The sequence below is a fragment of the Pelophylax lessonae genome (assembly GCF_965119305.1).
Source record: "Pelophylax lessonae genome assembly, chromosome: 1".
Classification (NCBI taxonomy): Eukaryota; Metazoa; Chordata; class Amphibia; order Anura; family Ranidae; genus Pelophylax; species Pelophylax lessonae.
Window position 1 is genome coordinate 663,145,720 of NC_138768.1, and position 25,904 is coordinate 663,171,623.

At 40.6% G+C, this 25,904-nt stretch overlaps 1 protein-coding gene across 2 annotated transcripts in view; it reads right to left on the minus strand.

Moving 5' to 3' along the window:
- The window catches only part of TTC29 (tetratricopeptide repeat domain 29), a 421,410-nt gene that overhangs the window by 102,677 nt on the left and 292,829 nt on the right, over positions 1–25,904 (minus strand). For both annotated transcript variants that reach the window (XM_082264156.1, XM_082264157.1), the window contains one exon: positions 17,476–17,567. In XM_082264156.1, coding sequence (XP_082120282.1) covers positions 17,476–17,567 — 92 coding nt within the window. The remainder of the gene's footprint in view (positions 1–17,475; positions 17,568–25,904) is intronic.

Genomic DNA, 25,904 nt, shown 5'->3' on the forward strand with positions numbered 1-25,904 from the left:
GGGGAGATCGCGAGTGACCGGCAGACATCGGGGTCCGCCGTTCACTCGCACGGACATGTTAGGGAACGAGCGGGGCGGGAGCGCGCCTCCGGCGGCGCGCGCTCGTCCCCCAGAGGCTCACAGGCTAGCGACGTAGTCCTACGTCACTTTGCCTGTAAGGGGCTGACCGCTGCCGTAAATAGTCGTGCGGCGGTCGGCAAGTGGTTAAAGCATTCTATGCCGATCATATAAACTGCTCAAAAAAATTAAAGAAACACTTTGAAAACACATCAGATCTCAATGGGGAAAAATATCATGCTGGATATCTATACTGATATGGACTAGGTAATGTGTTAGGAATGAAAGGATGCCATATCGTTTAATGGAAATGAAAATTATCAACTTGCAAAGGGCTGAATTCAAAGACACCCCGAAAATCAAAGTGAAAAAATGATGTAGCAAGCTAGTCCATTTTGCTTAAATTTCACTGCAGCAGCTTAAAATGGTACTCAGTAGTTTGTATGGCTCCCGCGTGCTTGTATGCATGCCTGACAACATCGGGGCATGCTCCTTTTGAGATGACGGATGTGTCCTTGGGTATTTCTTCCCAGATCTGGACCAGGGCATCACTGAGCTCCTGTACAGACTGATGTGCCACCTGGCGGCATTAGATGGACCAAAACATAATGTCCCAGAGGTGTTCTATTAAATTTAGGTCAGGAGAGCGTAGGGGCCATTCACTGGTATCAATTTCTTCATCCTCCAGGAACTGGCTGCGTACTCTCGCCACATGAAGCCGGGCATTGTCATGCACCAGGAGGAACCCAGGACCCATTGCCCCAGTGTAAGGTCTGACAATGGGTCCAAGGATTTCATCCCAATAACTAATAGCAGTCAGGGTGCCATTGTCTAGCCGAGGTCTGCACGTCCCTCAATGGACATGCATCCCCAGACAATCACTGACCCACCACCAAACTGGTTATGCTGAACAATGTTATATGCAGAATAACGTTCTTCGTGGCTTCTCCAGACACTTTCACATCTGTCACATGCTCAGGGTGAACCTGCCCTCATCTGTGAAAAGCACAGGGCACCAGCAGTGGACCTGCCAATTCTGGTGTCCAATGGCAAATGCTCCATGGTGCCAGGCAGTGAGAAGTCAAGAAGTCTGTTTCTGAATATTTGGTCAGAGACATTCGCACCAGTGGCCTGCTGGAGGTCATATTGTAGGGCTCTGGCAGTGCTCATCCTGTATCTCTTTGCACAAAAGGAGCAGGTGCCAGACCTGCTGGTGGGTTAGGGATCTTTTACGGCCCTGTCCAGCTTTCCTAGAGTAACTGCCTGTCTCCTGGAATCTCCTCCATAGTCTTGAGACTGTGGTGGGAGACACAGCAAACCTTCTGGCAATGGCACGTACTGATGGAGGACTTGGAATGCCTGTGCAACCTCTATAGGGTCCAGGTATCGCCTTATGCTACTAGTAGTGACACTGACCCTAGCCAAATGCAAAACTAGTGAAAAAAAGTCAGAAACGATGAGTGGGAAAAACATCTCAGTGGCCTTCCCCTGTAAAACCATTCTGTTTTGGAGATTGTCTCATTGTTGCCCATCTAGCGTCCCTGATGTTAATTTCATTAACATCAAAGCAGCTGAAACTGATTAACATCCCCCTCTGCTACCTAACTGACCAGAACAATATCCCAGGAGTTTAACTGACTTGATGCTATACTCTGATTAAAAAGTGTTCCTTTAATTTTTTTGAACAGTGTATATTAGAGGCATAATGGTCTGGTGATTGTCTGACCTGTGGGAAGTGGCATTTTCACAGAAGTCACGTGGTGTTTAACTTTCACATATGGATGAATTTTCACATATGGATGAATATCACTAAAGCCCAATTGTGAAAATTGTGGCATTTCAGAGCACCATTATTGTAGACATTAGGAGCACTTTTATTGTGGACATTTTTCACGAGTGATCACAAGAGGTGTATGACTCTAAGTAATTGAGATCACAGAACTACCTCAATTTGGAAATAAATTATTATTTTCTAGTTTGTTTATGCATTCATTGAAGTTTTTTTTCTGGTAAATTTAAAAGTAAAATTTGTAGTAACACGAAGTGGAACAAACCATAACCCCTGACAGGGTTTCCTACAATGGTTTTCTCTTAATCACACAGCTTAAAACCCCTTCAGAAAAAAAAAAAAATAACAAACTGTTGCTCTAATGCTGCTTTTTTTTTAACCAATTTACTTCTGAAAAACCTTTGAAATATTGTTCAGATCTTGAAGAACCACTGCTAACATTGGGGGTCAGTGGGAAAAATGGCACTTACATTGGTGGCCAGTGAGAAGAAGCCCCCCCCCCCCCACTTACAGACAAGCGTTTGACCCCTGAATTATGTAGGCACCATCAAATGAGCAAGCAATCAGCCACAGCACAAGGAACCCCCATCAACATCAAGAAAAACCTCAGGGTTCTATGGAACCCTGGTTGAGAATGGCTGTTCTAATGTGTTAGACATGGCTGTACAATAGTTTGTTTTAACCCCTGGCATGTAAATGTGGACGAAATATAAATAAAAGCATGTGAAATAAAAAAAGGAATGAAAATACCCAATACTATTATTTTGAATGTTAACTGTCATCAGTCTTTAGAATATAGCAGCTTTTACAAAAGCAGTCCTTTAACCATTAAACACAATCAAAAATACCAGTGCTTTACAAAGGATACTTTTACTACTGATGCTTCTACGTGCTATCATTACTATAAATAACAATAGTAATCTAAGCTACCTGCTTTCTATCTATCTTTATGCTTTGTACAAATAAAACATCAGTACATCATCAGTAGTACAGAATCAAACACAATCTCAGAAGAAAAGCTGAGGATAAAGGACAAGGCTGTGATGTTAGACAAATATTAATTTCTCTTTTCCCAATTCTCTGAATGCAGTGCACAGGTGCAGCCTGGGGAGCATATTATGGGTTATAATCACCAAATTCATTCAACCAGACCTCAGAGAGTTAAAAGCATATATTCTGAGGAGCAGGACTCTGCAGTCCAAAGGAAAAGAACGAAAAAGCTTAGGGATATTTGTCTACCAAGGTGATTCCAGTTTCCAGATGGGCAAACGGGACTTTAAACACCCATATCCCCTGACAACTGTCCAATTATGTATATCACACTTGGCCTACTGTTTGCTGTAGAAGTAATCAATAAAGGATGTGGTTGACTGAACATAGGTTTTGGTTGAACCAATGCATGAAAACTTAATCATTTACTCAGAATGGAGAAATCAAATAGAGCAGGGATGAAACTACCACAAAGGGGATTCTTGATGGTGCTCGAAGTTTGGAGCCTGCAGATGAAAGTATTAAGGTAAATGGAATCAGTGAGAAGGGAAATGTATAAAAATAAATAGCTTTCTTCTAATTTCAGGAGGTATACCAAAAGTTCAATATTAAGCTAAGCACCACAAAGTAGAGCCACACTAACAAACATACTTTGTTGAAATATTGTATCTAATTTATTTCCGGGCAATTCATTTTAAGACAGATATTGGGAGCTAATCTCTTGCATACACAATAATTTAAATATATTTATAAGAATAAACACACATATAATATGAAGATTACCAAACAGAGAAAAAGCACAGTGTGTGCTCTACTCATGTGACAAACTGAGAGGCTGAAATAAAAAGTTTATTTATTTTGAAGTTGTAGATTATTATGCAGAGTAGAAACAACAGTGCATTAATCAAGGTTAAAAACAGTTTGCTTTATTTATTGTGCCCTGGTGTGCCATTGGATTCCTCAAGCATGTACAAGTTTATTGGCCACCTGTTGTAGAATGGAGAGACGATCCACCAAAGTCAGACAGTTTGTACACATCATGCTATATTTTGTTTCCATGTGTGTCTACTTCTATTTTGTACAATACAAGAAAATGCTAGAAAAAAAATGATAACGCTAAGCGCCCATTCAGACTGGCGCGACACGATTTTGTGGTCAATGCAAGTCGCCTCCAGGTCGCCCCAAAGTAGTACAGGACCCTTTTTCAAAGTCGGAGTGACTTGTGTCGCTCCTATTAGAACGGGTCCTGTACTACTCAATGGCGAGCGACCCGCCGCGACTTGTCAGGCGACTTGGTCGACTGACAAGTCGCGCTAGTGTGAATGGACTCTAAAAGTCCATAAAAAACAGTCCACTCCACAAAGTCTCTAAGTTGCTGTAAGTTTTTTGTTGTATGCTCAAAGTGCAAAAAAAATTTTGAGTTGGACTTTTTTTACAAGTCACTTTCACGTCTCTTACAAAAAAAAACACTCAAAAGATATAAGAAACAGGTGAGATTCAAAAATGCACTGCCCAAATTGAGAATACAACTTTTAACCAGCATTCACACAAACAACTTCTGCGTTTTCAGAGAAACAACTATTGATAACAGTTATTGGCACTTCAAATACCGCAGTGGATATGCAAATATATTTCTAACACTTAACCCTATTAATTCCTTACCTAACCATTAAACCTAAGGAAGAACTACACCCTGCTGCCCTTAAAAGCCAAGGAAGCTGCCATTGTAGCCTTTGTTTGACCTGCAGTTGCCATAGTGCTGCAAATGTAGTCAGTAATGACACCAGTCATTTGATGGTCTGACAGTTCAGTTGAGAGCACAAGCAACTGTGACAGTTATGATTCACGGAATGCCTTGAGTGTAACTGAACAGGTACATCAGTAAGGTTAGTTCCACTTTAACATCCTAAACCCTGGCCCTTAGCCTAACGATAACTTTTACTTCAACCTTAAATCTAGACTATAACCAGAACTCCTAAACAGTTCCTAACTATGATCTAAACAATTAGGCCAATACTAACCTTACAAAGCATAATTTACATATCATACCAAGTTTTTTTTTTGTGCCAAAATCACACAAAACAAATTCCTGCTGCAAGCAAACCATGTTAAACAGTATAGAAGTGTCAAAAAGAAGTATTTAATTCCCATCCAGTCATATAGGATGGATCAAGCAGATCTCCAGCTTATCACCACTTCTCCTAAAGTGTAAGTTCACTATTTCACAAAAAATGAAAAGGTGAAATAACCCACTACACCCCTCCCCCCCTTCCTCTGGTCCTTACTACGCTTACCTCTGTGACACATCCGTCGATTAGCTTTCGCTGCCCATTCAGCTGGTGCAGTGTACCAGGGATTTGAAAGCTTCTTCTTTCTTTAGAGATACTGGGACAGATCTGAGCAACTCCAAAAGGGGAAAGTGGTCATGTGCCATCCCAGCATCCCTAGGGAAAGAGTAATCCATGGACTGCTGCACCGGCTGTCACCCACAAAGGTAAATTCAGCAGGGAACAGGGGGTGTACTGTGTTAGATTACCTTTTACGTTTTTGTAAAAAGTTGAACGTACACTATTGTAATAGTACAGTACCTATTATTAAATAAAAAAAAGCAAAAAGATGCACGCTTAGTAACCTAATAATTAAATATAAAACTCTGACTAACGTACCTAAAGGCTAAGTTCACCTTTTCAACATGTTACTTGTTACACCTGTGTTTAGGGTGTAATATGTAACTTACTTAGCATCTTCCACCCTCCCCCACCCGCATCTGCTGTCACATTTTAAAGGTTCCCGGCTCCGTACACACAGCTGCATCATTTATTCACAGAGAAACTACAAGTCTCATCTGCCATTATGGATTGCCGCACTCATAGTCTATTGATATTTCCTAAAGTTCTAAAGTAGACAGCCTGTTCAGAAATACAGGCAGAGAGCTGTAGGAAGAGTGTGCAGAAGCCTGACATTGATGGTTGATGGTTGCAAGAGAAGCATTGATGGTTGCAAGAGAAGGTTTTAGGTGTAATTTTAAAAAGCGATAGGAATGCATATAATTCGGGTTTAAGTGGATTTAATCCTATCATATTAGGTATTTAGCAATCTATGTAAATATACTAAAATTGTTTAGAATGTTATAATAAGCAGCCTGATGTCCTAGCCGATTTCTGGAAAAACAGAAATACACTATTTTGTTAAAAGTATTGGGACGTCTGCCTTTACATGCACATGAAGTTTAATGGCATCCCGGTCTTAGTCCGTAGGGTTCAATATTGAATTGGCTGACCCTTTCAACTCTTCTGGGAAGGCTGTCCACAAGGTTTAGTTTAGTGTGTCTGAGAATGTTAAACCATTCTTTCAAAAGCGCATTTGTGAGGTCAGGCACTGCTGTTGGACGAGATGGCCTGGCTCGCAGTCTGCACTGTAATTCATCCCAAAGGTGTTCTATCAGGTTAAGGTGAGGACTCCGTGCAGGCCAGTCAAGTTGCTCCACGTGAAACTCACTCATCCATGTCTTTATGGACCTTGCTTTGTGCACTGGTCCAAATCATTCGGTGGAGGTGGAATTATGGTGTGGGGTGGTTTTTCAGGGGTTGGGCTTGGCCCCTCAGTAGCATACCAAGACATCTTGGACAATTCTATGCTTCCAACTTTGTGGGAACAGTTTGGGGATGGCCCCTTTCTGTCCCAACATGACTGCACACCAGTGCACAAACCAAGGCCCATAAAGACATGGATGAGTGAGTTTGGGGGGGACCTGACTGGCCTGCACAGAGTCCTGACCTCAACCCGATAGAACACTTTTGGGATGAATTAGAGGGGAGACTGTGAGCCAGGCCTTCTCATCCAACAACAGTGCCTGATCTCACAAATGCACTTCTGGAAGAATGGTTTCCTATAGAAACACTCCTAAACATTGTGGACAGCTTTCCCAGGAGAATTGAAGCTGTATTAGCTGCAAAGGATGGGCCGACTCAATATTGAACCCTACGGACTAAGATTGGGATGCCATTAAAGTTTGTTCATGTGTGTGTAAAGGCAGGCGTCCCAATACTTTAAGCAATATAGTGTATGTATAAGTATCCCATTACAAAAAAGTATGGCAGAATTGGATATAGGCAAACTGTCAGTTACCAAAAACATAAACTGTAGTCATATTTGCAGTTTTATTATTAGTTTAAATGTGAAATAAAATAAATGTAAAAAAAGAAAAAGCTTCCTAAAAATATTTGAAAGGAAATATAAATGTATGAACACATTTCCCTTGTTTCTTTATCATAGTTAGCAATAAGAAAAATACAGATTTTTCTTAAAATTGTACCCAAAACTATTATATTGCAGCTTTTAATAACAGTGCTATTTTTATCATTACAATATTTGTTGTATGTAGTACAACTCTCATAAAGGGTAATCTTCAATTATTTTGCACAGTCTAAAAACATGGATCCAAGAATAATGAAGTTTAGCAGTATCAATTAAATGAAAACATTGCTGGAGTCCGATTTATTACGTGACATCTAATATGAAACTTGTTACTTGTTAGGCCTTTTACGCCGGCAGGGTTCAAGTGGATATAGCTCTGGATTGATTTTATTTGCAAAGAATAGTGTGAGTTAGGGATAGGTAGCAGGTAAAATGCTCCCTGGGGTTATTACACTTTTAGGCACAGACACCAGTCAAATGATACAGTGACAAACCGTGGTTGTCACTGTTTATTATGTTTATTGGTGCTATGAGGGGTGTTTAAGTCAGACCAGGACTTTTAGGTACATATAATAAAAGAACAAATTTCAAGGACTGAAAACTACATTTATTTTTCAACATATTCCCCTGCTACATTTATACACTTATCCCAGCATTTAACTAATGCCTGGAAAGCTTCGGCACAGAAAGATTTGTCAGTACGTCTAAACCATCCTAGGACAGCTTGTTTCACTTCGACATCAGTGCTGAAATGCTGACCTTCAAAGAACACTTTTAGGGGTGGCACCACGGGAAACAAAAACCACATGAATAATAATGCCATGTTTGTCCCATAAAACACTTGACATCACTTTACCTGCAGATGCCATTGTTTGAAATTTTTTTGGTGGTGGTGAGTCCGCATGCTTCCATTGCAACAAATCCTGGCCTTCGCTGTCATAACGCTCCTTCAAATCAGTGCAGGCTTCAACTCTTATGTGCCGGTCAAGAGAGGAAAGCTGTCTTGGTACCCAGTGTGCTCTAACTTTTTGAAAATGAAAACGTTTGTGAATTCCCACAGAAATATTTGCAATTTCACAACAGGTTATGAGTTGATTATCCAGGCTCAAGCGTTCCACACATTGAATATTCACAGGAATGACTGCTGTGGGCTGGGAACCACCACGGCGGGGATCGTCAATGACCGATGCATGGCCATCTTTGAAAAGTTTACACCATTCAAACGTCTTACTATGGCTAAGCGTCTCATCAACGTACTGTGCTTGAAGTCTTCTGTAGATATCCATGGATTTTACGCCTTCATTCACAAGAAACTTCATCACCACACGCTGTTCCATGTATGCACTAACACTGTTAACTGCCAACTTGATTATCGGTCTCTGGACTGGTCCGTGACATGTGCACCCCTATCAGTAATAGGACACACTTACTACTAAGTGTAGTACTGCCACGCTAGCATCCCTTTTTATACCTTTCAATTAAAAGTCCCGATTGACTTGAACGCCCCTCGTATTTACAGGTGCTGTACAGTGCTCCAAACAGAAAGAGTTAAAACAAACTTCCAAAAATAATATCTTAGCTGTATCCCACCACTATCTACACAAATGAAGGTCCTAACTATCAGGCTGACCAAGTCTAATGCAGGTCAGACACCACATACAGCTTTATTGCTTTAACCAACCTTCAGCTCTCATGGGCACAACCTGTCTGTCCCCTAGGTTCTAGAGCAGGTGATCCTAAATTGCCAAAAGGAATAGGTGCAAAACCCGAAATGGATGGTGGATCAGAGTTCTCTAAGGCTCCATTCACACCTGGGCGTTTTTGAGTGTTTTTCAGCTCCAAAAACACGTTCCAAAATGCAAGTAAAACCGCATTCATTTAAATGGCCCCTGTTCACATCTGAGAGTTTTGCAAAACGCCTGTAGCTGAAAAAAGTGCACGAGCTTCTTTTTGGGCTGATTACCAGCATTTTTGATAGATGTCAATGCCTGCCTCCAAAAAAGCCTGAAAAAAAACGCCTGAAAATGGTGGTAAAATCGCTGTAAAAATCGCAAAACGAAAACGCTACGCTCAAGTGTGAATGCAGCCTTAAGGTGTAAGAGAGGAGCCTGGGTGTAAACCCTGAACAGTACTTTTCCAGGCTACCTTTGAGACACTCTGGGGGGAAAGCTACTAAAACTGGTGCACTCAGAATCTGGTGTAGGTGTGCATGGTAGCAAATCAGTTTCTAACTACAGCTTGTTCAATTAAGCTTTGGCAATAAAACCTGGATGCTGATTGGTTTCTGTGCAGAGTTGCACCAGATTATGCACTCTCCAGTTTTAGTAAATAACCCTTTCTGCTGCAATAGATGTAATTTAGATTGGATTCGTATTACTATTCATATTGATACCCTATTATGTTATGTCCTATTTCCATTATATGAATTAAAATTCAGTGGTAATTGGTATGAATTATTTAATCGATGCTATATAAATTTTGTCATAAAATCAATCAGTAAGCCCTTGTCAAAGCAAGAAGAGGTGTAATCATGCAACCTAACATCTAACCTAGCTAAAAAATGCAGCCCTTAACTGCTAACCTTACTCTGTCCTCTGTCTGCTTAAATATTCGACTGCAATCAGTTAGCAATGCAAGTCGATCGGTAAGTGTAAAATTGTTTAAAGCTGTGCGTTTGTATCTTTTTTCTTTATAATGCATTTCTGTCTTATGACTGAAATACTTCTCTGCTCATACTAGAAGGAAGGCTGGTGAGCATGTCTCTTTCAGGCTAGCAGCATCACTTCTGAAAGTGCCTTACTTTGCCCTCTGTAGCCGTTTTAGCTGCATCACCATTGTGTTGGAGCTCACTCATGAATGGAGACGCTTGTGCATCCTTATCCATGAGAAAACATATGATATAATAGATGGGGCTGGCTGCACTGGACAGGGGCAGGGATGTGCGGTGCTGCTTGCACAAACACCAAAAACGGTAACAGGAAGTGCTTGCAAGCAGCCACATTCAAGTGCACAGGCGCAACGCTGTTTGTGATTGTCTAGATTAGACTGTTGTTTCTAATGAGATATTTTTCAATTCCAAAAAGGCATAATATAAAAGTTCTTTTTATAATATTCATAGAAATAGAAAGTATTTTTTTAACCTGGAATTCCACTTTAAAGCGGAGTTCCGGGCACAGATGTCATTTTTTAATAAACATACCCCCGGGACAGTCAGGGCTAGCACATTCCACAATGGCTAGCCTCTGATCTGTCCCGGTTCGCACTTACCTTTTAGAAGAAATACTTACTTGGAAAATTTCTTCCACAGCGTTTCCATCTCTCTTGTGGGCAGCTGAAGCCGGCGCGGTCCTCTTCTGTGTCTTCTTCCGCGTCTTCTTGTCCCAGAATGCGCCGCACCGGCCCCTCTCGTCACTTCCGGCGCGGCGTCGCCCGGAAATGACGAGCGGGGCCGGTGCCGTCGCATTGATTCCTGGGAGCTGTGACGTTCAGCTCCCAGGAATCATAGCGAGGCAGGAAGTGACGGGGTGAGCCGCGGCTCCAAGGGAGGAAGTACTCTGAGGTGAGTATCTTCGATCTTCAATTGCAAGGTAAGTAAACAAAAAAAAAAAACTTAACTATCCAATTCCTTTTCAGGTGAGGCATTCCTAGCGGAGGGGCACAAAAAAAAAATTTGTTTTTGTGCCCGGAACTCCGCTTTAATATCCAAATTAATTTATAAAACTAACCACTTAAAAATAACCTTAACCCTAAAATGTAAACATTTATTTATTTACTCTAAAACCAAACTTTTATATGACCCTTAGGCCCCTTTCACACTAGCAGGGCGTTCAGATCCGCCTGTCAGTTTTTCAGGCAGATCTGGTTATTTTAATCACTCCTGCTAGTGTTAAGTGGTTTGTCCCCATATAAACTGATACATTTTGCTGGAGGGCTTGTGCTCAACAGACTTGTTGGCTGGATCACCAGGTGAAAATAGAAGAAAGCCTAAAAAAGTAGCCTAATGAAGCCATCACATCTAAGAAGTGGTAAACAGCAATATCATCAATGTTTGCATTTGGATTTATACTGCTTTAACTAACAACTTTTAAATGCAGATCCCCTGGTGTTGCAATTTCAAGTTATATGACCTGGAGTGGTAGCAGCCAAACACCGTGCCGATGTCATTAGAGACTTCAGTCAAAGTGAATCAAATATGTGATGATACCAGGGCTCATAGTACAGAGCGAATGCAAGATAAAACTGGTGCAGGTTGTGTGACCTGCAACACAGTGAAACCTGTAAATGGTTGTTAGGTATGTTTATGTAGAGATTCACATCTCTACCCTTCTGACCTTGCATGCTGGATTAAAGTGGACTTAGCTTTTGTATGGGTCTTTTTACTGCTTTTTCCTGCTATGGGGTTCTAAAAATCAAGCACAGTGATAGGGTGTTGGGGGTCCACTGCTAGTGGTTAGTAAGGATTGCTTGTTTAAAAGTGCTTGCTGAGTAAACGATTTGTGCTCTGCTTGGGGGAGAAGAGTATTTCTTTTTCCTCTTTGTCTGGCATAGGTGAGGTGTCTTGCTGCATTTCTTACTTCTTTTTTTAAAAAAAACAGAGACTTTATCTCATACATGATTCCAAAATTTCTACAAAGCAACCTCAATTCTTCTCTACTTTTTTTACCTCTCTACCCTAACCATTGTTTACTGAGCAACTGCCTTGCATCACCATCAGCCACCATTAGCGTTCCCCAACACTATGAGACTGTATCCTGTACTTATGACTGGATAATTATGAACATGATTTACATTTCATATTGGTTACACGTGTAGCTATTTTGGAAACTTTCCATTACATTTTGTTTGAGGAAAAAAGTTTGCACAGAACTGACTGGTCCACAGCATTCTGCTACCTATGGTTTTTGTGTATCCCAGTTTTGAATTACAATCAGAGTGAAAATCTATTGAATTGCTTTTGGCTAGCTTGTTATAGTTGTAACTATCCCTGTTAGGAGCATCTCTCACACTCCTGCACTGCATGTTCTTCTCTCCTCGGAGCATGCAGCTGCTCTATCATGCCTGGCCTGATCATCAGTTGCTGGGTAACAGGCCCTGTTTTGGTGGCAATTCCCCTCCATTACTATTGGTTGGTAGCAGAAGTAACTGTCCCTGTTAGGAGTATTAGTAACTGTCCTTGTTAGGAGTATTAGTAACTGTCCTTGTTAGAAGTGTAAGTACTAACTGTCCCTGTTAGGAGTGTTAGTAGTAACTGTCCCTGTTAGGAGTGTTAGTAGTAACTGTCCCTGTTAGGAGTGTTAGTAGTAACTGTCCCTGTTAGGAGTGTTAGTAGTAACTGTCCCTGTTAGGAGTGTTAGTAGTAACTGTCCCTGTTAGGAGTGTTAGTAGTAAATGTCCCTGTTAGGAGTATTAGTATATGTCCCTGTTAGGAGTGTTAGTAGTAACTGTCCCTGTTAGGAGTGTTAGTAGTAACTGTCCCTGTTAGGAGTGTTAGTAGTAACTGTCCCTGTTAGGAGTGTTAGTAGTAACTGTCCCTGTTAGGAGTGTTAGTAGTAAATGTCCCTGTTAGGAGTATTAGTAAATGTCCCTGTTAGGAGTGTTAGTAGTAACTGTCCCTGTTAGGAGTGTTAGTAGTAACTGTCCCTGTTAGGAGTATTAGTATCTGTCCCTGTTAGGAGTGTTAGTAGTAACTGTCCCTGTTAGGAGTGTTAGTAGTAACTGTCCCTGTTAGGAGTGTTAGTAGTAACTGTCCCTGTTAGGAGCATCTCTGACCCTCCTGCACTGCATGTCTTGCTCTCCTCAGAGCATGCAGTTGCTCCCTCATGCCTGGCCTGATCATCAGTTGCTGGGTAACAGGCCCTGTTTTGGTGGCAATTCCCCTCCATTACTATTGGTTGGTAGCAGAAGTAACTGTCCCTGTTTGGAGTATTAGTAACTGTCCCTGTTAGGAGTGTTAGTAGTAACTGTCCCTGTTTGGAGTATTAGTAACTGTCCCTGTTAGGAGTGTTAGTAGTAACTGTCCCTGTTAGGAGTGTTAGTAGTAACTGTCCCTGTTAAGAGTGCTAGTAGTAACTGTCCCTGTTAGGAGTGTTAGTAGTAACTGTCCCTGTTAGGAGTGTTAGTAGTAACTGTCCCTGTTAGGAGTGTTAGTAGTAACTGTCCCTGTTAAGAGTGCTAGTAGTAACTGTCCCTGTTAGGAGTGTTAGTAGTAACTGTCCCTGTTAGGAGTGTTAGTAGTAACTGTCCCTGTTAGGAGTGTTAGTAGTAACTGTCCCTGTTAGGAGTGTTAGTAGTAACTGTCCTTGTTAGGAGTGTTAGTAGTAACTGTCCCTGTTAGGAGTGTTAGTAGTAACTGTCCCTGTTAGGAGTGTTAGTAGTAACTGTCCCTGTTAGGAGTGTTAGTAGTAACTGTCCCTGTTAGGAGTGTTAGTAGTAACTGTCCTTGTTAGGAGTGTTAGTAGTAACTGTCCCTGTTAGGAGTGTTAGTAGTAACTGTCCTTGTTAGGAGTGTTAGTAGTAACTGTCCCTGTTAGGAGTGTTAGTAGTAACTGTCCCTGTTAGGAGTGTTAGTAGTAACTGTCCCTGTTAGGAGTGTTAGTAGTAACTGTCCTTGTTAGGAGTGTTAGTAGTAACTGTCCCTGTTAGGAGTGTTAGTAGTAACTGTCCCTGTTAGGAGTGTTAGTAGTAACTGTCCCTGTTAGGAGTATTAGTAAATGTCCCTGTTAGGAGTGTTAGTAGTAACTGTCCCTGTTAGGAGTGTTAGTAGTAACTGTCCCTGTTAGGAGTGTTAGTAGTAACTGTCCCTGTTAGGAGTGTTAGTAGTAAATGTCCCTGTTAGGAGTATTAGTAAATGTCCCTGTTAGGAGTGTTAGTAGTAACTGTCCCTGTTAGGAGTGTTAGTAGTAACTGTCCCTGTTAGGAGTGTTAGTAGTAACTGTCCCTGTTAGGAGTGTTAGTAGTAACTGTCCCTGTTAGGAGTATTAGTATCTGTCCCTGTTAGGAGTGTTAGTAGTAACTGTCCCTGTTAGGAGTGTTAGTAGTAACTGTCCCTGTTAGGAGTATTAGTATCTGTCCCTGTTAGGAGTGTTAGTAGTATCTGTCCCTGTTAGGAGTGTTAGTAGTAACTGTCCCTGTTAGGAGTGTTAGTAGTAACTGTCCCTGTTAGGAGTATTAGTATCTGTCCCTGTTAGGAGTGTTAGTAGTATCTGTCCCTGTTAGGAGTCTTAGTAGTAACTGTCCCTGTTAGGAGTCTTAGTAGTAACTATCCCTGTTAGGAGTGTTAGTAGTAACTGTCCCTGTTAGGAGTGTTAGTAGTAACTGTCCCTGTTAGGAGTGTTAGTAGTAACTGTCCCTGTTAGGAGTGTTAGTAGTAACTGTCCCTGTTAGGAGTCTTAGTAGTAACTGTCCCTGTTAGGAGTCTTAGTAGTAACTGTCCCTGTTAGGAGTCTTAGTAGTAACTGTCCCTATTAGGAGTGTTAGTAGTAACTGTCCCTGTTAGGAGTGTTAGTAGTAACTGTCCCTGTTAGGAGTCTTAGTAGTAACTGTCCCTGTTAGGAGTCTTAGTAGTAACTGTCCCTGTTAGGAGTCTTAGTAGTAACTGTCCCTATTAGGAGTGTTAGTAGTAACTGTCCCTGTTAGGAGTGTTAGTAGTAACTGTCCCTATTAGGAGTGTTAGTAGTAACTGTCCCTGTTAGGAGTGTTAGTAGTAACTGTCCCTGTTAGGAGTCTTAGTAGTAACTATCCCTGTTAGGAGTGTTAGTAGTAACTGTCCCTGTTAGGAGTCTTAGTAGTAACTGTCCCTATTAGGAGTGTTAGTAGTAACTGTCCCTGTTAGGAGTGTTAGTAGTAACTGTCCCTGTTAGGAGTGTTAGTAGTAACTGTCCCTGTTAGGAGTGTTAGTAGTAACTGTCCCTGTTAGGAGTGTTAGTAGTAACTGTCCCTGTTAGGAGCATCTCTCACACTCCTGCACTGCATGTCTTGCTCTCCTCAGAGCATGCAGTTGCTCCCTCATGCCTGGCCTGATCATCAGTTGCTGGGTAACAGGCCCTGTTTTGGTGGCAATTCCCCTCCATTACTATTGGTTGGTAGCATAACAATACAAGAACAATACAAGCCCATGGTTTTGGGCTTGTGATATGTTATACTAGACTAACACTGGGCTCTGTTACTGACATTTTGTAGTGACCCTGCTAGCCTGTTCCTGAATCGAGCTCATTGTCTGTCACCTGCCCTGTCACCTGGCCTGACTTCTGTTTATTGCTCGATTATGTTTATTGTTGGCTGCCTGCCCTGACCTCTGCCTATCCCTGGATTATGCTGAAAATCACTCCTTTATGACATCATACAAGTACTTACTTACACCATACTGTACTTTACCTTGCGACTTGGACAAAAAGTGATTGTACAGTAAAAAATAAACAAAAAAACATTTCTGCTTATTTTTAAACAGAAAATCAATCTGGACAATCAAGGAGTGCTCCCAAAGGCAAGAACATCCTCCAGTTAAATAATTCCCATTGAATCTAAGTGAAATCACAACACTCTGCCTCAGAACTCCTCTTGAGAGCCCTCTGTCCTCATGCAAGCAATAATTAGGAGGAATTCTGCAGATATCAAAATGCCTAGATGGGAATATGTCAGGCTAGAGGAGTAGGCATTCCTAGGTAGGCTGGTTTTTCATACAGGCTGCCTTATGTAAGGCACATACACAAAAAGAAAAATTGCCCAGTGGGACTTTAAATGAGGAGGACTCAATAGTGCAATGCGTCTTAGACGAATTGCACTATAATGACCATTGAGTCCTCCTCATTTAAAGTCCCACTGGGCAATTTTTCTTTTTTTGTATAGTATATTGGGATGGAGGTGTACTCAATTTGCAGTGTAGGTCCAATGTGTCCTGTCTTTTAGGTAAGACACATATGACATGATAACTCTTTATAAAAGAAATAATTAAAATCCAAAAAATTAAAGGAGCCAGCTAGGGACAGTAAAGCTGGTCATACAGGGATACGTTTTTGTTTTTCTTTCAGCCAGTGGGAAGAACAAAAAACTGAGCTGATTCCCCCATTGACACATTTGAGGTGGATGGGGGAATCCTGCCTGCTGCACGACTGTATAGACAAGGGAGGGCCTCCCCCACTGTCAGAATACACCGATCAGCACTGCAGCCTATTGCCTGCAGCACTGATTGAGTGGCTTTTATCTCACAGGGCTGTTGCGCAGAACTCGACCGGTAGATCAACTTCTGTTCAACCACTGTGACCACACATGAATTGAAATTCAGCCAGTGCAGCAGGAATTTTGATCCATGTATGGCCGGCTTTAGCCTGGAGAGAGAAGGGCTAGCTAGCTAGACTTGCAGCTTCTGATGCACAGAATATTAAGGTCATAGTGTGTATTGAAATCAGAGTATGCATTTTTAGTACAGGCGAGAAGCCTGTACAACTGCTACAGGACTTAAAGTGGAACTTTACTATCTTAGTCAGCATTGACTATTTTTAATCCTTATGCTGCTAGCATTAGTAAATAGATATGAAAGTATATCATATTTATTATAAAGTTATTATTATTTTTTTACATTTCTTTATTTAATTTTTAGTTTCCAGGCCTAGGCAAATTATGTCATACATCCCAGGAGTCTTCAGGGGGAGAGGAGGGGAGAAGGGGTTTTCTCAGCTAAGCACACCCTCCTGCCTGCATGCTGGAGCTAAGGGCAGATGGATTCAAGGAAGCAAATGCTACACAAATCATCTGAACTTACTCAAGGTGGCCATGGCCAGAAATGCAAGGGGGTGTTTTCAAAGGGATTTCTTAGCAAAATAAAACATGGAAATGTGGATGAATGGGCAAGTCTGCTTTGAATAATAAAAATGAAAATAGCGTTTTTGAATTGTGGCATGCATATACAGTGTAGTGCCACTTTAAGGCACAGAATGGTCCAACCTTAACCATTGTTTAATGAATACTAGCATTTAATATTTTGTTTAAAACATTTGATTAAAGCCTTGGCTGCACTATACATATTTGCATATATATATATATATATATACGCATATACAGTATATATATATATATACACACACACAGTATATATATATATAATAGAAAATATACAGTATATATATATATATACACACACACACACACACACATATATATATATACTGCATACACATTGATCTCTCCATAGCATTGTTTTAGTGCCTCAATACAAGTGTACAGCAGTACAGTAAGAGCACGGGATAAGAAAAGCTTTGATGCTGTCTCATGCTGCCCTTTTAAACTGTATTTGTTTCAAATAATTTAGATTGAAAGGGTCATTCAAAAAGGGCAGTGCTTAGGATGTAAAGAGCCAGTAAATGGGAAGTGACAGATCTCTAGCAATTGAAGTCTTTCACAGTTGAATGAATTGACAGTGACAGCAAGACATCGGAGTGCTAACTTACCTTTCCAGAGCCTTTGCCATTGCTTCATATGCTTTTCCAAGGCCAACATTATCTCCAAGCTCTTTGGAGATTTCCATATACGTGTTTAGAAACTGTGGATAAAAAAAAACATTATAAAATAAATAATTTTGTAACCATTTTAATTTTGTAACACCATTCTATCTTTGCAATGTAAACATTTAACCTTTATATGTCTACTCAGAATGATTGATAAGATTATTTAGAACAAGTGGAAGGCAATGAACACATACACATTTGCAAACATCTAGAATTTTTAGCATGCCTGCACCATACAGAACTGTATTCTTGAATATTTATCTTGGGGTTGGGATACCGCATAAATGCAAACAAAAATGATGTATGTGTCTGTAAGCTTTTGTTGCAAATGGAAAAGACCTAAAGCTAAACCGAACATTAGCAAACAAATGATTCTCTTAACCAAATTAGCCCACACATACTTAAATCTTCCCTATAGTGCCACAGTAGGATCCTGGTGTCTGAATTCGCTACTTCAAAATGCAGATAAGCATGATAACAGTGTGTATGTGTATATGAACAAACTTGCAGTACCTAAGTTGTAACTTATTGTAAATTGGTATTCCTTCGCATTCGTTTTTTGTCGCAAGTAGTAGCCAATCACATTGCGACTATGATATTTTTTTCTAAATGTTTAGGTTGGGAAGTTTCACAGTTTTGGCTGTATTTGTGTTCATTGTCCTGTTGAAATGTGAACGTCTGTTTGAACCTCTGGTATCTTTCAGATTGATATAGGTTTTCAGGCAACATTAGGAATGCATAGATCTGTATTATTAGGCTGTTTTTTTATATAATTGACGGGGTGGGCTAAAAGGGTTTCACTTAAAGTGGTTCTAAACGCTAAACACTTTTTATCCTAATGCTTTTCTTGTATTAAAGCAAACAAATGTTTAGGTAGTAATCTGGCCCTCCTCAGCCCCCCTTACACTTACCTAAGCCCTAACTTGATCTAGCAATGTACCCTGTCTGTAGCATCTCTCCCCACTCTCACATGCTTTACTGAGGCAGCGGGAGCCATTGGCTCTCCCTGCTGTCAGTCAAATCCTGTGACAAAGAAGAAGGGGGTGGGGCTGAGACGCACTGTCTATGTCTATGGACGCAGGCAGCGCAGCTCAGGATAAAGACCACAGGTGTGCCATAATAGGAAGTGGCTTCCTACGGCAACACACTGAGAAGAGAAGGAGGCAGGAGCGTTGACGGGAGGCCCCAGAAAAGGAGGATCAGGGGCACGTAGTTTGGTGTTTAAAAAAAACAAAAAACTTTACAATCGCTTTAATCAGTGAGAAACTAAGTAGAGCCTTCTTAAAATAGAAGGTATATGCAGGTCTTAATTCCATCACAGATCTAAAAAAAATAATTGGATTGTTGGAAAGAAAAACATTTAGTGTTGATAGGGGAATCCTTCCTGCGGCACTATTGTGTTCTGCTGGCAGAGAGCCTTTCCTGCTAGCAGAACACAATGATTACTGCTAGTGGCTATAGCCATCAGCATTATTCACATGCAAACAAATGTAATCAGCTGTTTGTACAGAAGTCGATTGATGGATGGACTTCAATACAACCAGCCTGTAGGCAGGTTGCCTACAGAAATCTTAGTTAGACAGTGGCTGGCCCAGGCTGGGGGGTGGGCTAATTTGTGTGCTGTTGTACTGGGCTTTTTGTATCCGGAATACCCACCTGTGATATAAAAAAGGGGGAAGGTTGGGTTCTGGGGGTTGGATGCTGCTTCTGCTCAAAAGAATGCTGTGATTGCTGCAGAGGAGGGCTATTGCACCTAGTAGTCTGTCAGAGGCACCAGGAGTCTGGAGATCTACCAGCACTGGAGAACTCTCATGGACTATGACCTTTTTGGAGATATGAATGGGCCCCACCTGCTAAAATTAGTTAGGGGACATTTGTTCATGTTGGACTGTAATGCCATGATACTTACATAAAGTTGACTTTTGTAAGCCTGATCTGAAGTCATTTAAAGGGGTGGTGCATGATGATTACGGGCGTATGAAAGAACCAGGGAGAGTAAAGCAAATGTGGGGTATGAAGAAAGGCCACTACAACAGGTCTACTCGACAAAGGAAACAGGAGGAGTAATGCAGTTGCTACGGGTAACCAAGCACTAATGCAAGGTACATTGCAGCCGATCGTGAAGTGTGGTACATGGTGTAGGTGACAGTTCTTCCGGTAGTTAGGGGGCGATGATCTTGCTGCCTTCCCAGCTGTCGGTTTCCCAAAGCAACCCAGACCAGCCCTGCATTGCAGGGACCCATAGCCTGGTCACATGGTATGGGGAGTGAAAGAGTTAAAACGTGCACGTATGAGGTCTGCTCTGCAGAGGAAGGTGGCAGAGGTACACTGGACATCAGGCAACAGTGTGTAGTGACACATTGCAGCACTTTTTAGAGGAACTCTGTACTTTTATTACTGCACACAGCGACCCCGGCTCATCTCTAAGTCAGCTCTCTAAGTCAGTTCCTAAGTCTTTGAGAACACCCTGTGGGAGGGGCGAAACACGTTGACGTGGTTTCCGGTCTCTCGATTTGCTGAGTGCAGTGCATGGTGGTTGTTATCCATGAGTGCGATACACCAGCCCTCTCAGCATTTTTAGCAAGGGATATGATGGATTCAGCATAGCTGAACCTGCGATCTCTGTCTCTGTCACAAAACCCCCTCCCCCCACACATGTCAGTAAGTATGAGGCATACATTTAACCCCTTGATCACCAACAGTGTTAACCCCTTCCCTGCCAGTGTCATTATTACAGTAACAGTGCATATTTATAGCACTGATTACTGTAGTAATGTCACTGGTACCCCCAAAAGTGTCAAAAATGTCAGTTAGGGGTCCGATCTGTTAACCGCAATGTCGCAGTCCTGCAAAAAATCGCAGATCGCCGCCATTACTAGTGAAAAAAAAAACAATAAAAATGACATAAATCTTTCCCGTAGTTAGTAAATGCGATAACTTTTGCTCAAACCGCTTATTGTGATTTTTTTTCAAAAATATGTAGCAGAAAACAACTTGGCCTAAAATGTTAAAAAAAATTGATTTTTAAATTTTTTTTGGGAATGTTATATATCAGAATGTGAAAAATATTGTTTTTTTTTTTTTTCAAAATTGTCGCTCTTTTTAAAAAATTCAAAAATCGCACAGGTGATCAAATACCACCACAAGAAAGCTCTATTTGTGGGAAAAAAAAGGACGTAAATTTAATTTGGGTACAGTGTCGTACGACCGCGCAATTGTCTGTCAAAATAATGCAGTCGCCGAATCGCGAAATATGGCCTGGTCAGGAAGGGGGTGAAATCTTCCGGTCTTAAATTGGATAAAAATAAGCTCATTGAGAATTTTTTTGTCAAAGACATGCAGCTAAATACATTTTGGCCTAAATATACGACAAAAAATGAATATATTGGATATTTTTTAACTGTCAAAATAGAAAATGTAAATTTTTTGCAACATTTTTGCTATTTTTTTATTAATATCACTAAAAATAAAAAGCGCAGTGGTGATCAAATACCACCAAAAGAAAGCTTTGTTTATGGGGAAAAAAGGACGTAAATTTTGTATGGGTACAGCATTGCATGACCGCGCAATTGTCAGTTACATTTGCACAGTGCCAAGTTGAAAAAAGTGGCCTGGTCATTGAGCAGCAAAATCTTCCGGGGCTAAAGTGGTTAAGAGACAGGTGGGGCCATCAATAACAGCCATGTGTTTATAAGAAAGGGATGTTCACTTTCCTTGCTTAAAGTGAAGGAGGCAATTTAAAATGCATTTTATATAGTATAAACAGAAAAACCTTAAATCTGGTCATATCATATAATGGATACAATATTAGTACTGTAAATAGTAAAGAAAATGATGCTGATATCATCAGTATCATTACTGTAAAAGCAATGAAAATATACATGTTTGAGAAGTCTTTATGTGTTTCTTAATTAGCCTATTCCCAATGTATTGCTTATTTAATAAATTGTTAATGTGACAAACACTAAACTTAGTATTAAAAGAATTGATGGTAATCTTGTAAACACAGTGTGTTAAATGTACACTGTTAGTGTCAACTACAAGTATAATTTAGCAAATTAATTTCCTCTACCTGCCTTACTATGAAAAAAAAAAAAAAACTATCAGATTTTATTGGAAATACATTTCTTTGATTTCTGGCAATCTAAATGCACTCAGCCATTTCACAGTTTGTGAGCAGTAAGAGTGCTTCTGCCTCATTTACAGCTCTGGAGTAGGATTCATACAATCAACTGGAACATTAGTCAAAGCGATCCCCAGCTAATGACTTCTGACATGTGCTGCTGAAATGGACTGGGAGCCTGCTGAGCCTCTGAAGCTCAGGAAGACATTGGAGACAGAGGTAGGTGACTGCGACTGTAGATATGATATTGACACTGAAGATTTCTCTGAATGTATCAAATAATATACTCCTTTACTATGCATCTTCTGCCAGAAATATATAATAAAATGTATTTTGTATTGTATGCAATTTAGTTTAAATTATGACTACTAAAATATAGTTCCTGAGCGTAATATTACAGAATCTGAAATATTAACTTTTACATACTGTACTTTATAAATCATATTATTATAAATTTTTATTTGCTATTGTGTTTTGCCTCTAAAATATTTGATTTTACTTTACAGCAACATTATTTTTGTAATACTCCTTCATAAAAGCCATTGTTTGCAAAATAACCCCTGACATGGGTCACCTTATCTAAAGTGCCCTTGGAATGTCCACTTTTATTGCCTTCACCCCAAACTATACACATGTTTAGAAAAAAAAAATATTGTAAAGATCAAAAATATTATTTTTATTGTTATTCTTGCTGTTGTTTATATTATTTACCATTATATATGCAATTAAAAACTCTAAATTGTTATGTTTCTATTCTTTTTTTAAGAACAAACATTCTCCATCCCCTTAAAGCGAACCTATGCCTAGACGATGCACGCTGCAGTATTTTCATATTCCAAAAAAAAGCAGTAAAAGCACTTGAAAAACCTTTATTTACCCCTCTAGCTGCAGCATTGTGGATAAATTAATCTTCAAAGTTAACAACAGGAACACTAAAATGACAACTATTTTCTAAGGAGAGCATAATAATGGCAACCTGCCAGGTAACTAATTTAAAAAAAACACAGTACTTGTAAGCTGTTACAAATGGACTAAACCTCAACTTATAGTCTTTTCTTTTAACATTTTTAATTTAATTTTTCAAGGGTCAGAGAAGAATGGGTAAGGGACTCCACAGTAAAAAAAAAAAAAAAAACAGCAGACAAGATCAGATAACTAAAACAGATCTCCATTCTGAGTATCAGCCCAACCTATAGTCTTTATTGTAATCTTTGAGAATAGTCAATTAAATAAAAAGAAGTGTTCCACACCACAAACATGAAAGCAGATATAGGACAGCAAATTTCAGTAATGCAAATAAAAATAAGTCCTAAATAAAGTCCCAAATGCAACACGTGAAATATGAAATGATTAAGAAAAAGTCCCATATGTAGTCCAATTCAAAACTTTGAATAATCTTGATCTGACAAATAGCTCTACGCTGCAAACATAAAAGTAAATGTGAAACAGTAAAACTATACAATAATGCAAAAGAAAATAAGTCCTAAGTAAAGTCCAAATGCCATACACATAAAATATGAAGTGACTAAGTGAAAGTCCCATATACAGTCCCATTTAAATATGTATGTAATCTTGAACTAGCAAATAATCCGTGATCTTCAGCAATTCTTCAGTGTATACAAACATGTGCAAAAAACCCTGGGATAACAGTCACCACCACCGCCCACAGTGAAAATGTCCCCTCACCTTGTAACACAGACCTCATTAATGAAAAGGAGGTCAATAAACTTTTTTCTAGTGCAGTCAGCATGCAGATATTGTTTCCAGCATTCCAGTCCTCAGCATGTATTGAACATATAAATCACAAAAAGGGACTTCATAGTGTAAACTGCTTGATTTTAAAATGAAAATCGAAATATAACTAACAGGATAAAAAAAGCACATCACATATGTGGTAATAACCACAGTATACTCTCACAATGGCAGATTAGACATTGGCAAGATGGCACCCGGTCCCCACCCAGCGGGATGTAACCACTACACACCAACCACCTGATGTGTTTTATCTCTCTCTAGGCTTTCTCATAGGATCCTTTCAGAACCACAGCGGCCAGGGTATCATGTGATCGCTATGACCAATCATAGCAATCATAATATTACAATGTAAGCAAAACAGCCATAAATGGCTGCTTGCTTACTATTGTGATTCAGTGATTGGCCCACAGCTATCACATGGTAGCTAGCACCCTGTATCATACGATTAGCTGTAGCCAATCACAGATCACTATAGTAAGCAAGCAGTCATGAATGAATAAAAGCCAGTTAAAACTAGACAGTTAAAACTATTGCTCATAACATTGATTGTTATTATTTATTATTATATAGGATTTATATAGCGCTGACAGTTTACGCAGCACTTTACAACTTAAAGGTAGACAGTACAAATACAATACACTTTAATACAGTAGGAATCAGAGGGCCCTACTCGTTAGAGCTTACAATATAATAGATTATCACTGTTATAAGCAAAAACAGTGTAAGTGTATGAAGAAAGAGTATTTGTTTGCAAAATGTAATAACAGAAACTAAGAAAAACTGAAAATTTACTATCAAGTACTTATATCAGGAAAGGAAAATTACAGTAAGTATTAAATAGTAAATTTTCCTGACAGATTTCCATGGCAGCATACATTTGGGAACTAACTAGCACAGTGGTTCTTAACCTTGTTGGAGGTACTGAACCCCACCAGTTCCATATGCGCATTCACCGAACCCTTCTTAATTGGAAAAAAATATATATAATTTTTTCAAATTCAAAACATAGGTATATATTTATACATAGGTGCACAAAATGAACAAAACCATTAAAGAACAGAACCATGATTAAAACATGATTTTCACACAAAAACAAAAACATAATAATGAACATTTACTGCAAATCAGTGTGACTGGGGGGGGGGGGCATACCATGGGGTGTCAGGAGGGTACACACTGGGGTGGGGTTGGGAGGGCATACCATGGGGTGTCAGGGGGGCGCACACTTGGGGGGGGGGGGGGTTGGGAGGACATACCATGGGGTGTCAGGAGGGCACACACTGGGGTGGGGGGGTTGGGAGGGCATACCATTAGGTGTCAGGAGGACACACACTGGGGGGGGTGTTGGGAGGGCATACCATTGGGCATCAGGAGGGCACACACTGGGGAGGTTGGGAGGACATACCATGGGGTGTCAGGAGGGAACACACTGGGGGGAGGTGTTGGGAGTGAAATGGCTGTGAGTTGTCCCGACTGCAGCTCTGATTTCCCGGGGTGAGCTCGGCCTCACAATCAGTAATATTTTCTTGGGGGATGAGCGGGGCGTGTCATCACACAAATCATATGAGTCGGGTGTGTGTCTTGACCTTCGCCGAACCCGCGAGACTGACTCACCGAACCCCTGGGGTTCGATCGAACCCAGGTTAAGAACCACTGAACTAGCACAAAAAACAAGGGTGGGATGTCAGAAAAGTAGGGTTTCAAGCATAGCCAACAAACCCTATGGATAGATATTGACAGCAAAAGGAAGTTAGCTACACCCCACAAAGAGCCAGGACTGCTTTAATGGAATATATGTCATCCTCCAACTATTCATGGAACCCTTTCACATGGAGCCCATGAAGCCCACACACTCCTGGATGAGTGTGTGGTGACGGCTTCCATAGGAACCAAGCCCTAAGCATTATAAGCCTAATAACTAGCTGGACTGACCCATCCAGCAAAAATTCTGGATGACATCTCTGTCCCACTGATTCTGCTAGAGAGAGTGACAAATATGTCCTAAAACTCTTAGAAAAACAGTAATTGGAGAGCATGCTGGAAAAATCCAAATATCCATGACATGGAACCAGTTATTCTTGGTGGTCCTGCATATGGGAGGAACTAATTCTTTGTTCTCATAGAATGTCGAAACCACCTCAGATTGCCGCCCAGTAGGGATATAAACCCTATCCGTACTGGGCAGAAAGCCACAAGGATCCCTCTTTGCACAAGTCCCAGATCCCAACAATCTCCTGACTGAGAAAAAGAACCCATAGAAAGGCTGCCTTCATAACTGAGACTTTACTCAAAACTGAAAGAGATTCCACCTGGAGCAGCAAGCTGTCAGGGTGCCTTAACAGCCCTGATTCTGGACAAGCTTCCTGCTGAGGATGTAGACCTAGAGAGATTGACATCATGGCTAACTCCAACTGGACTGGAGAGGATCCCATCTGGAGCTGTAAGTCACCAAAGGATCCTTCCTAGCCTAAAGCTGTGATCTTGGCAAACTTCC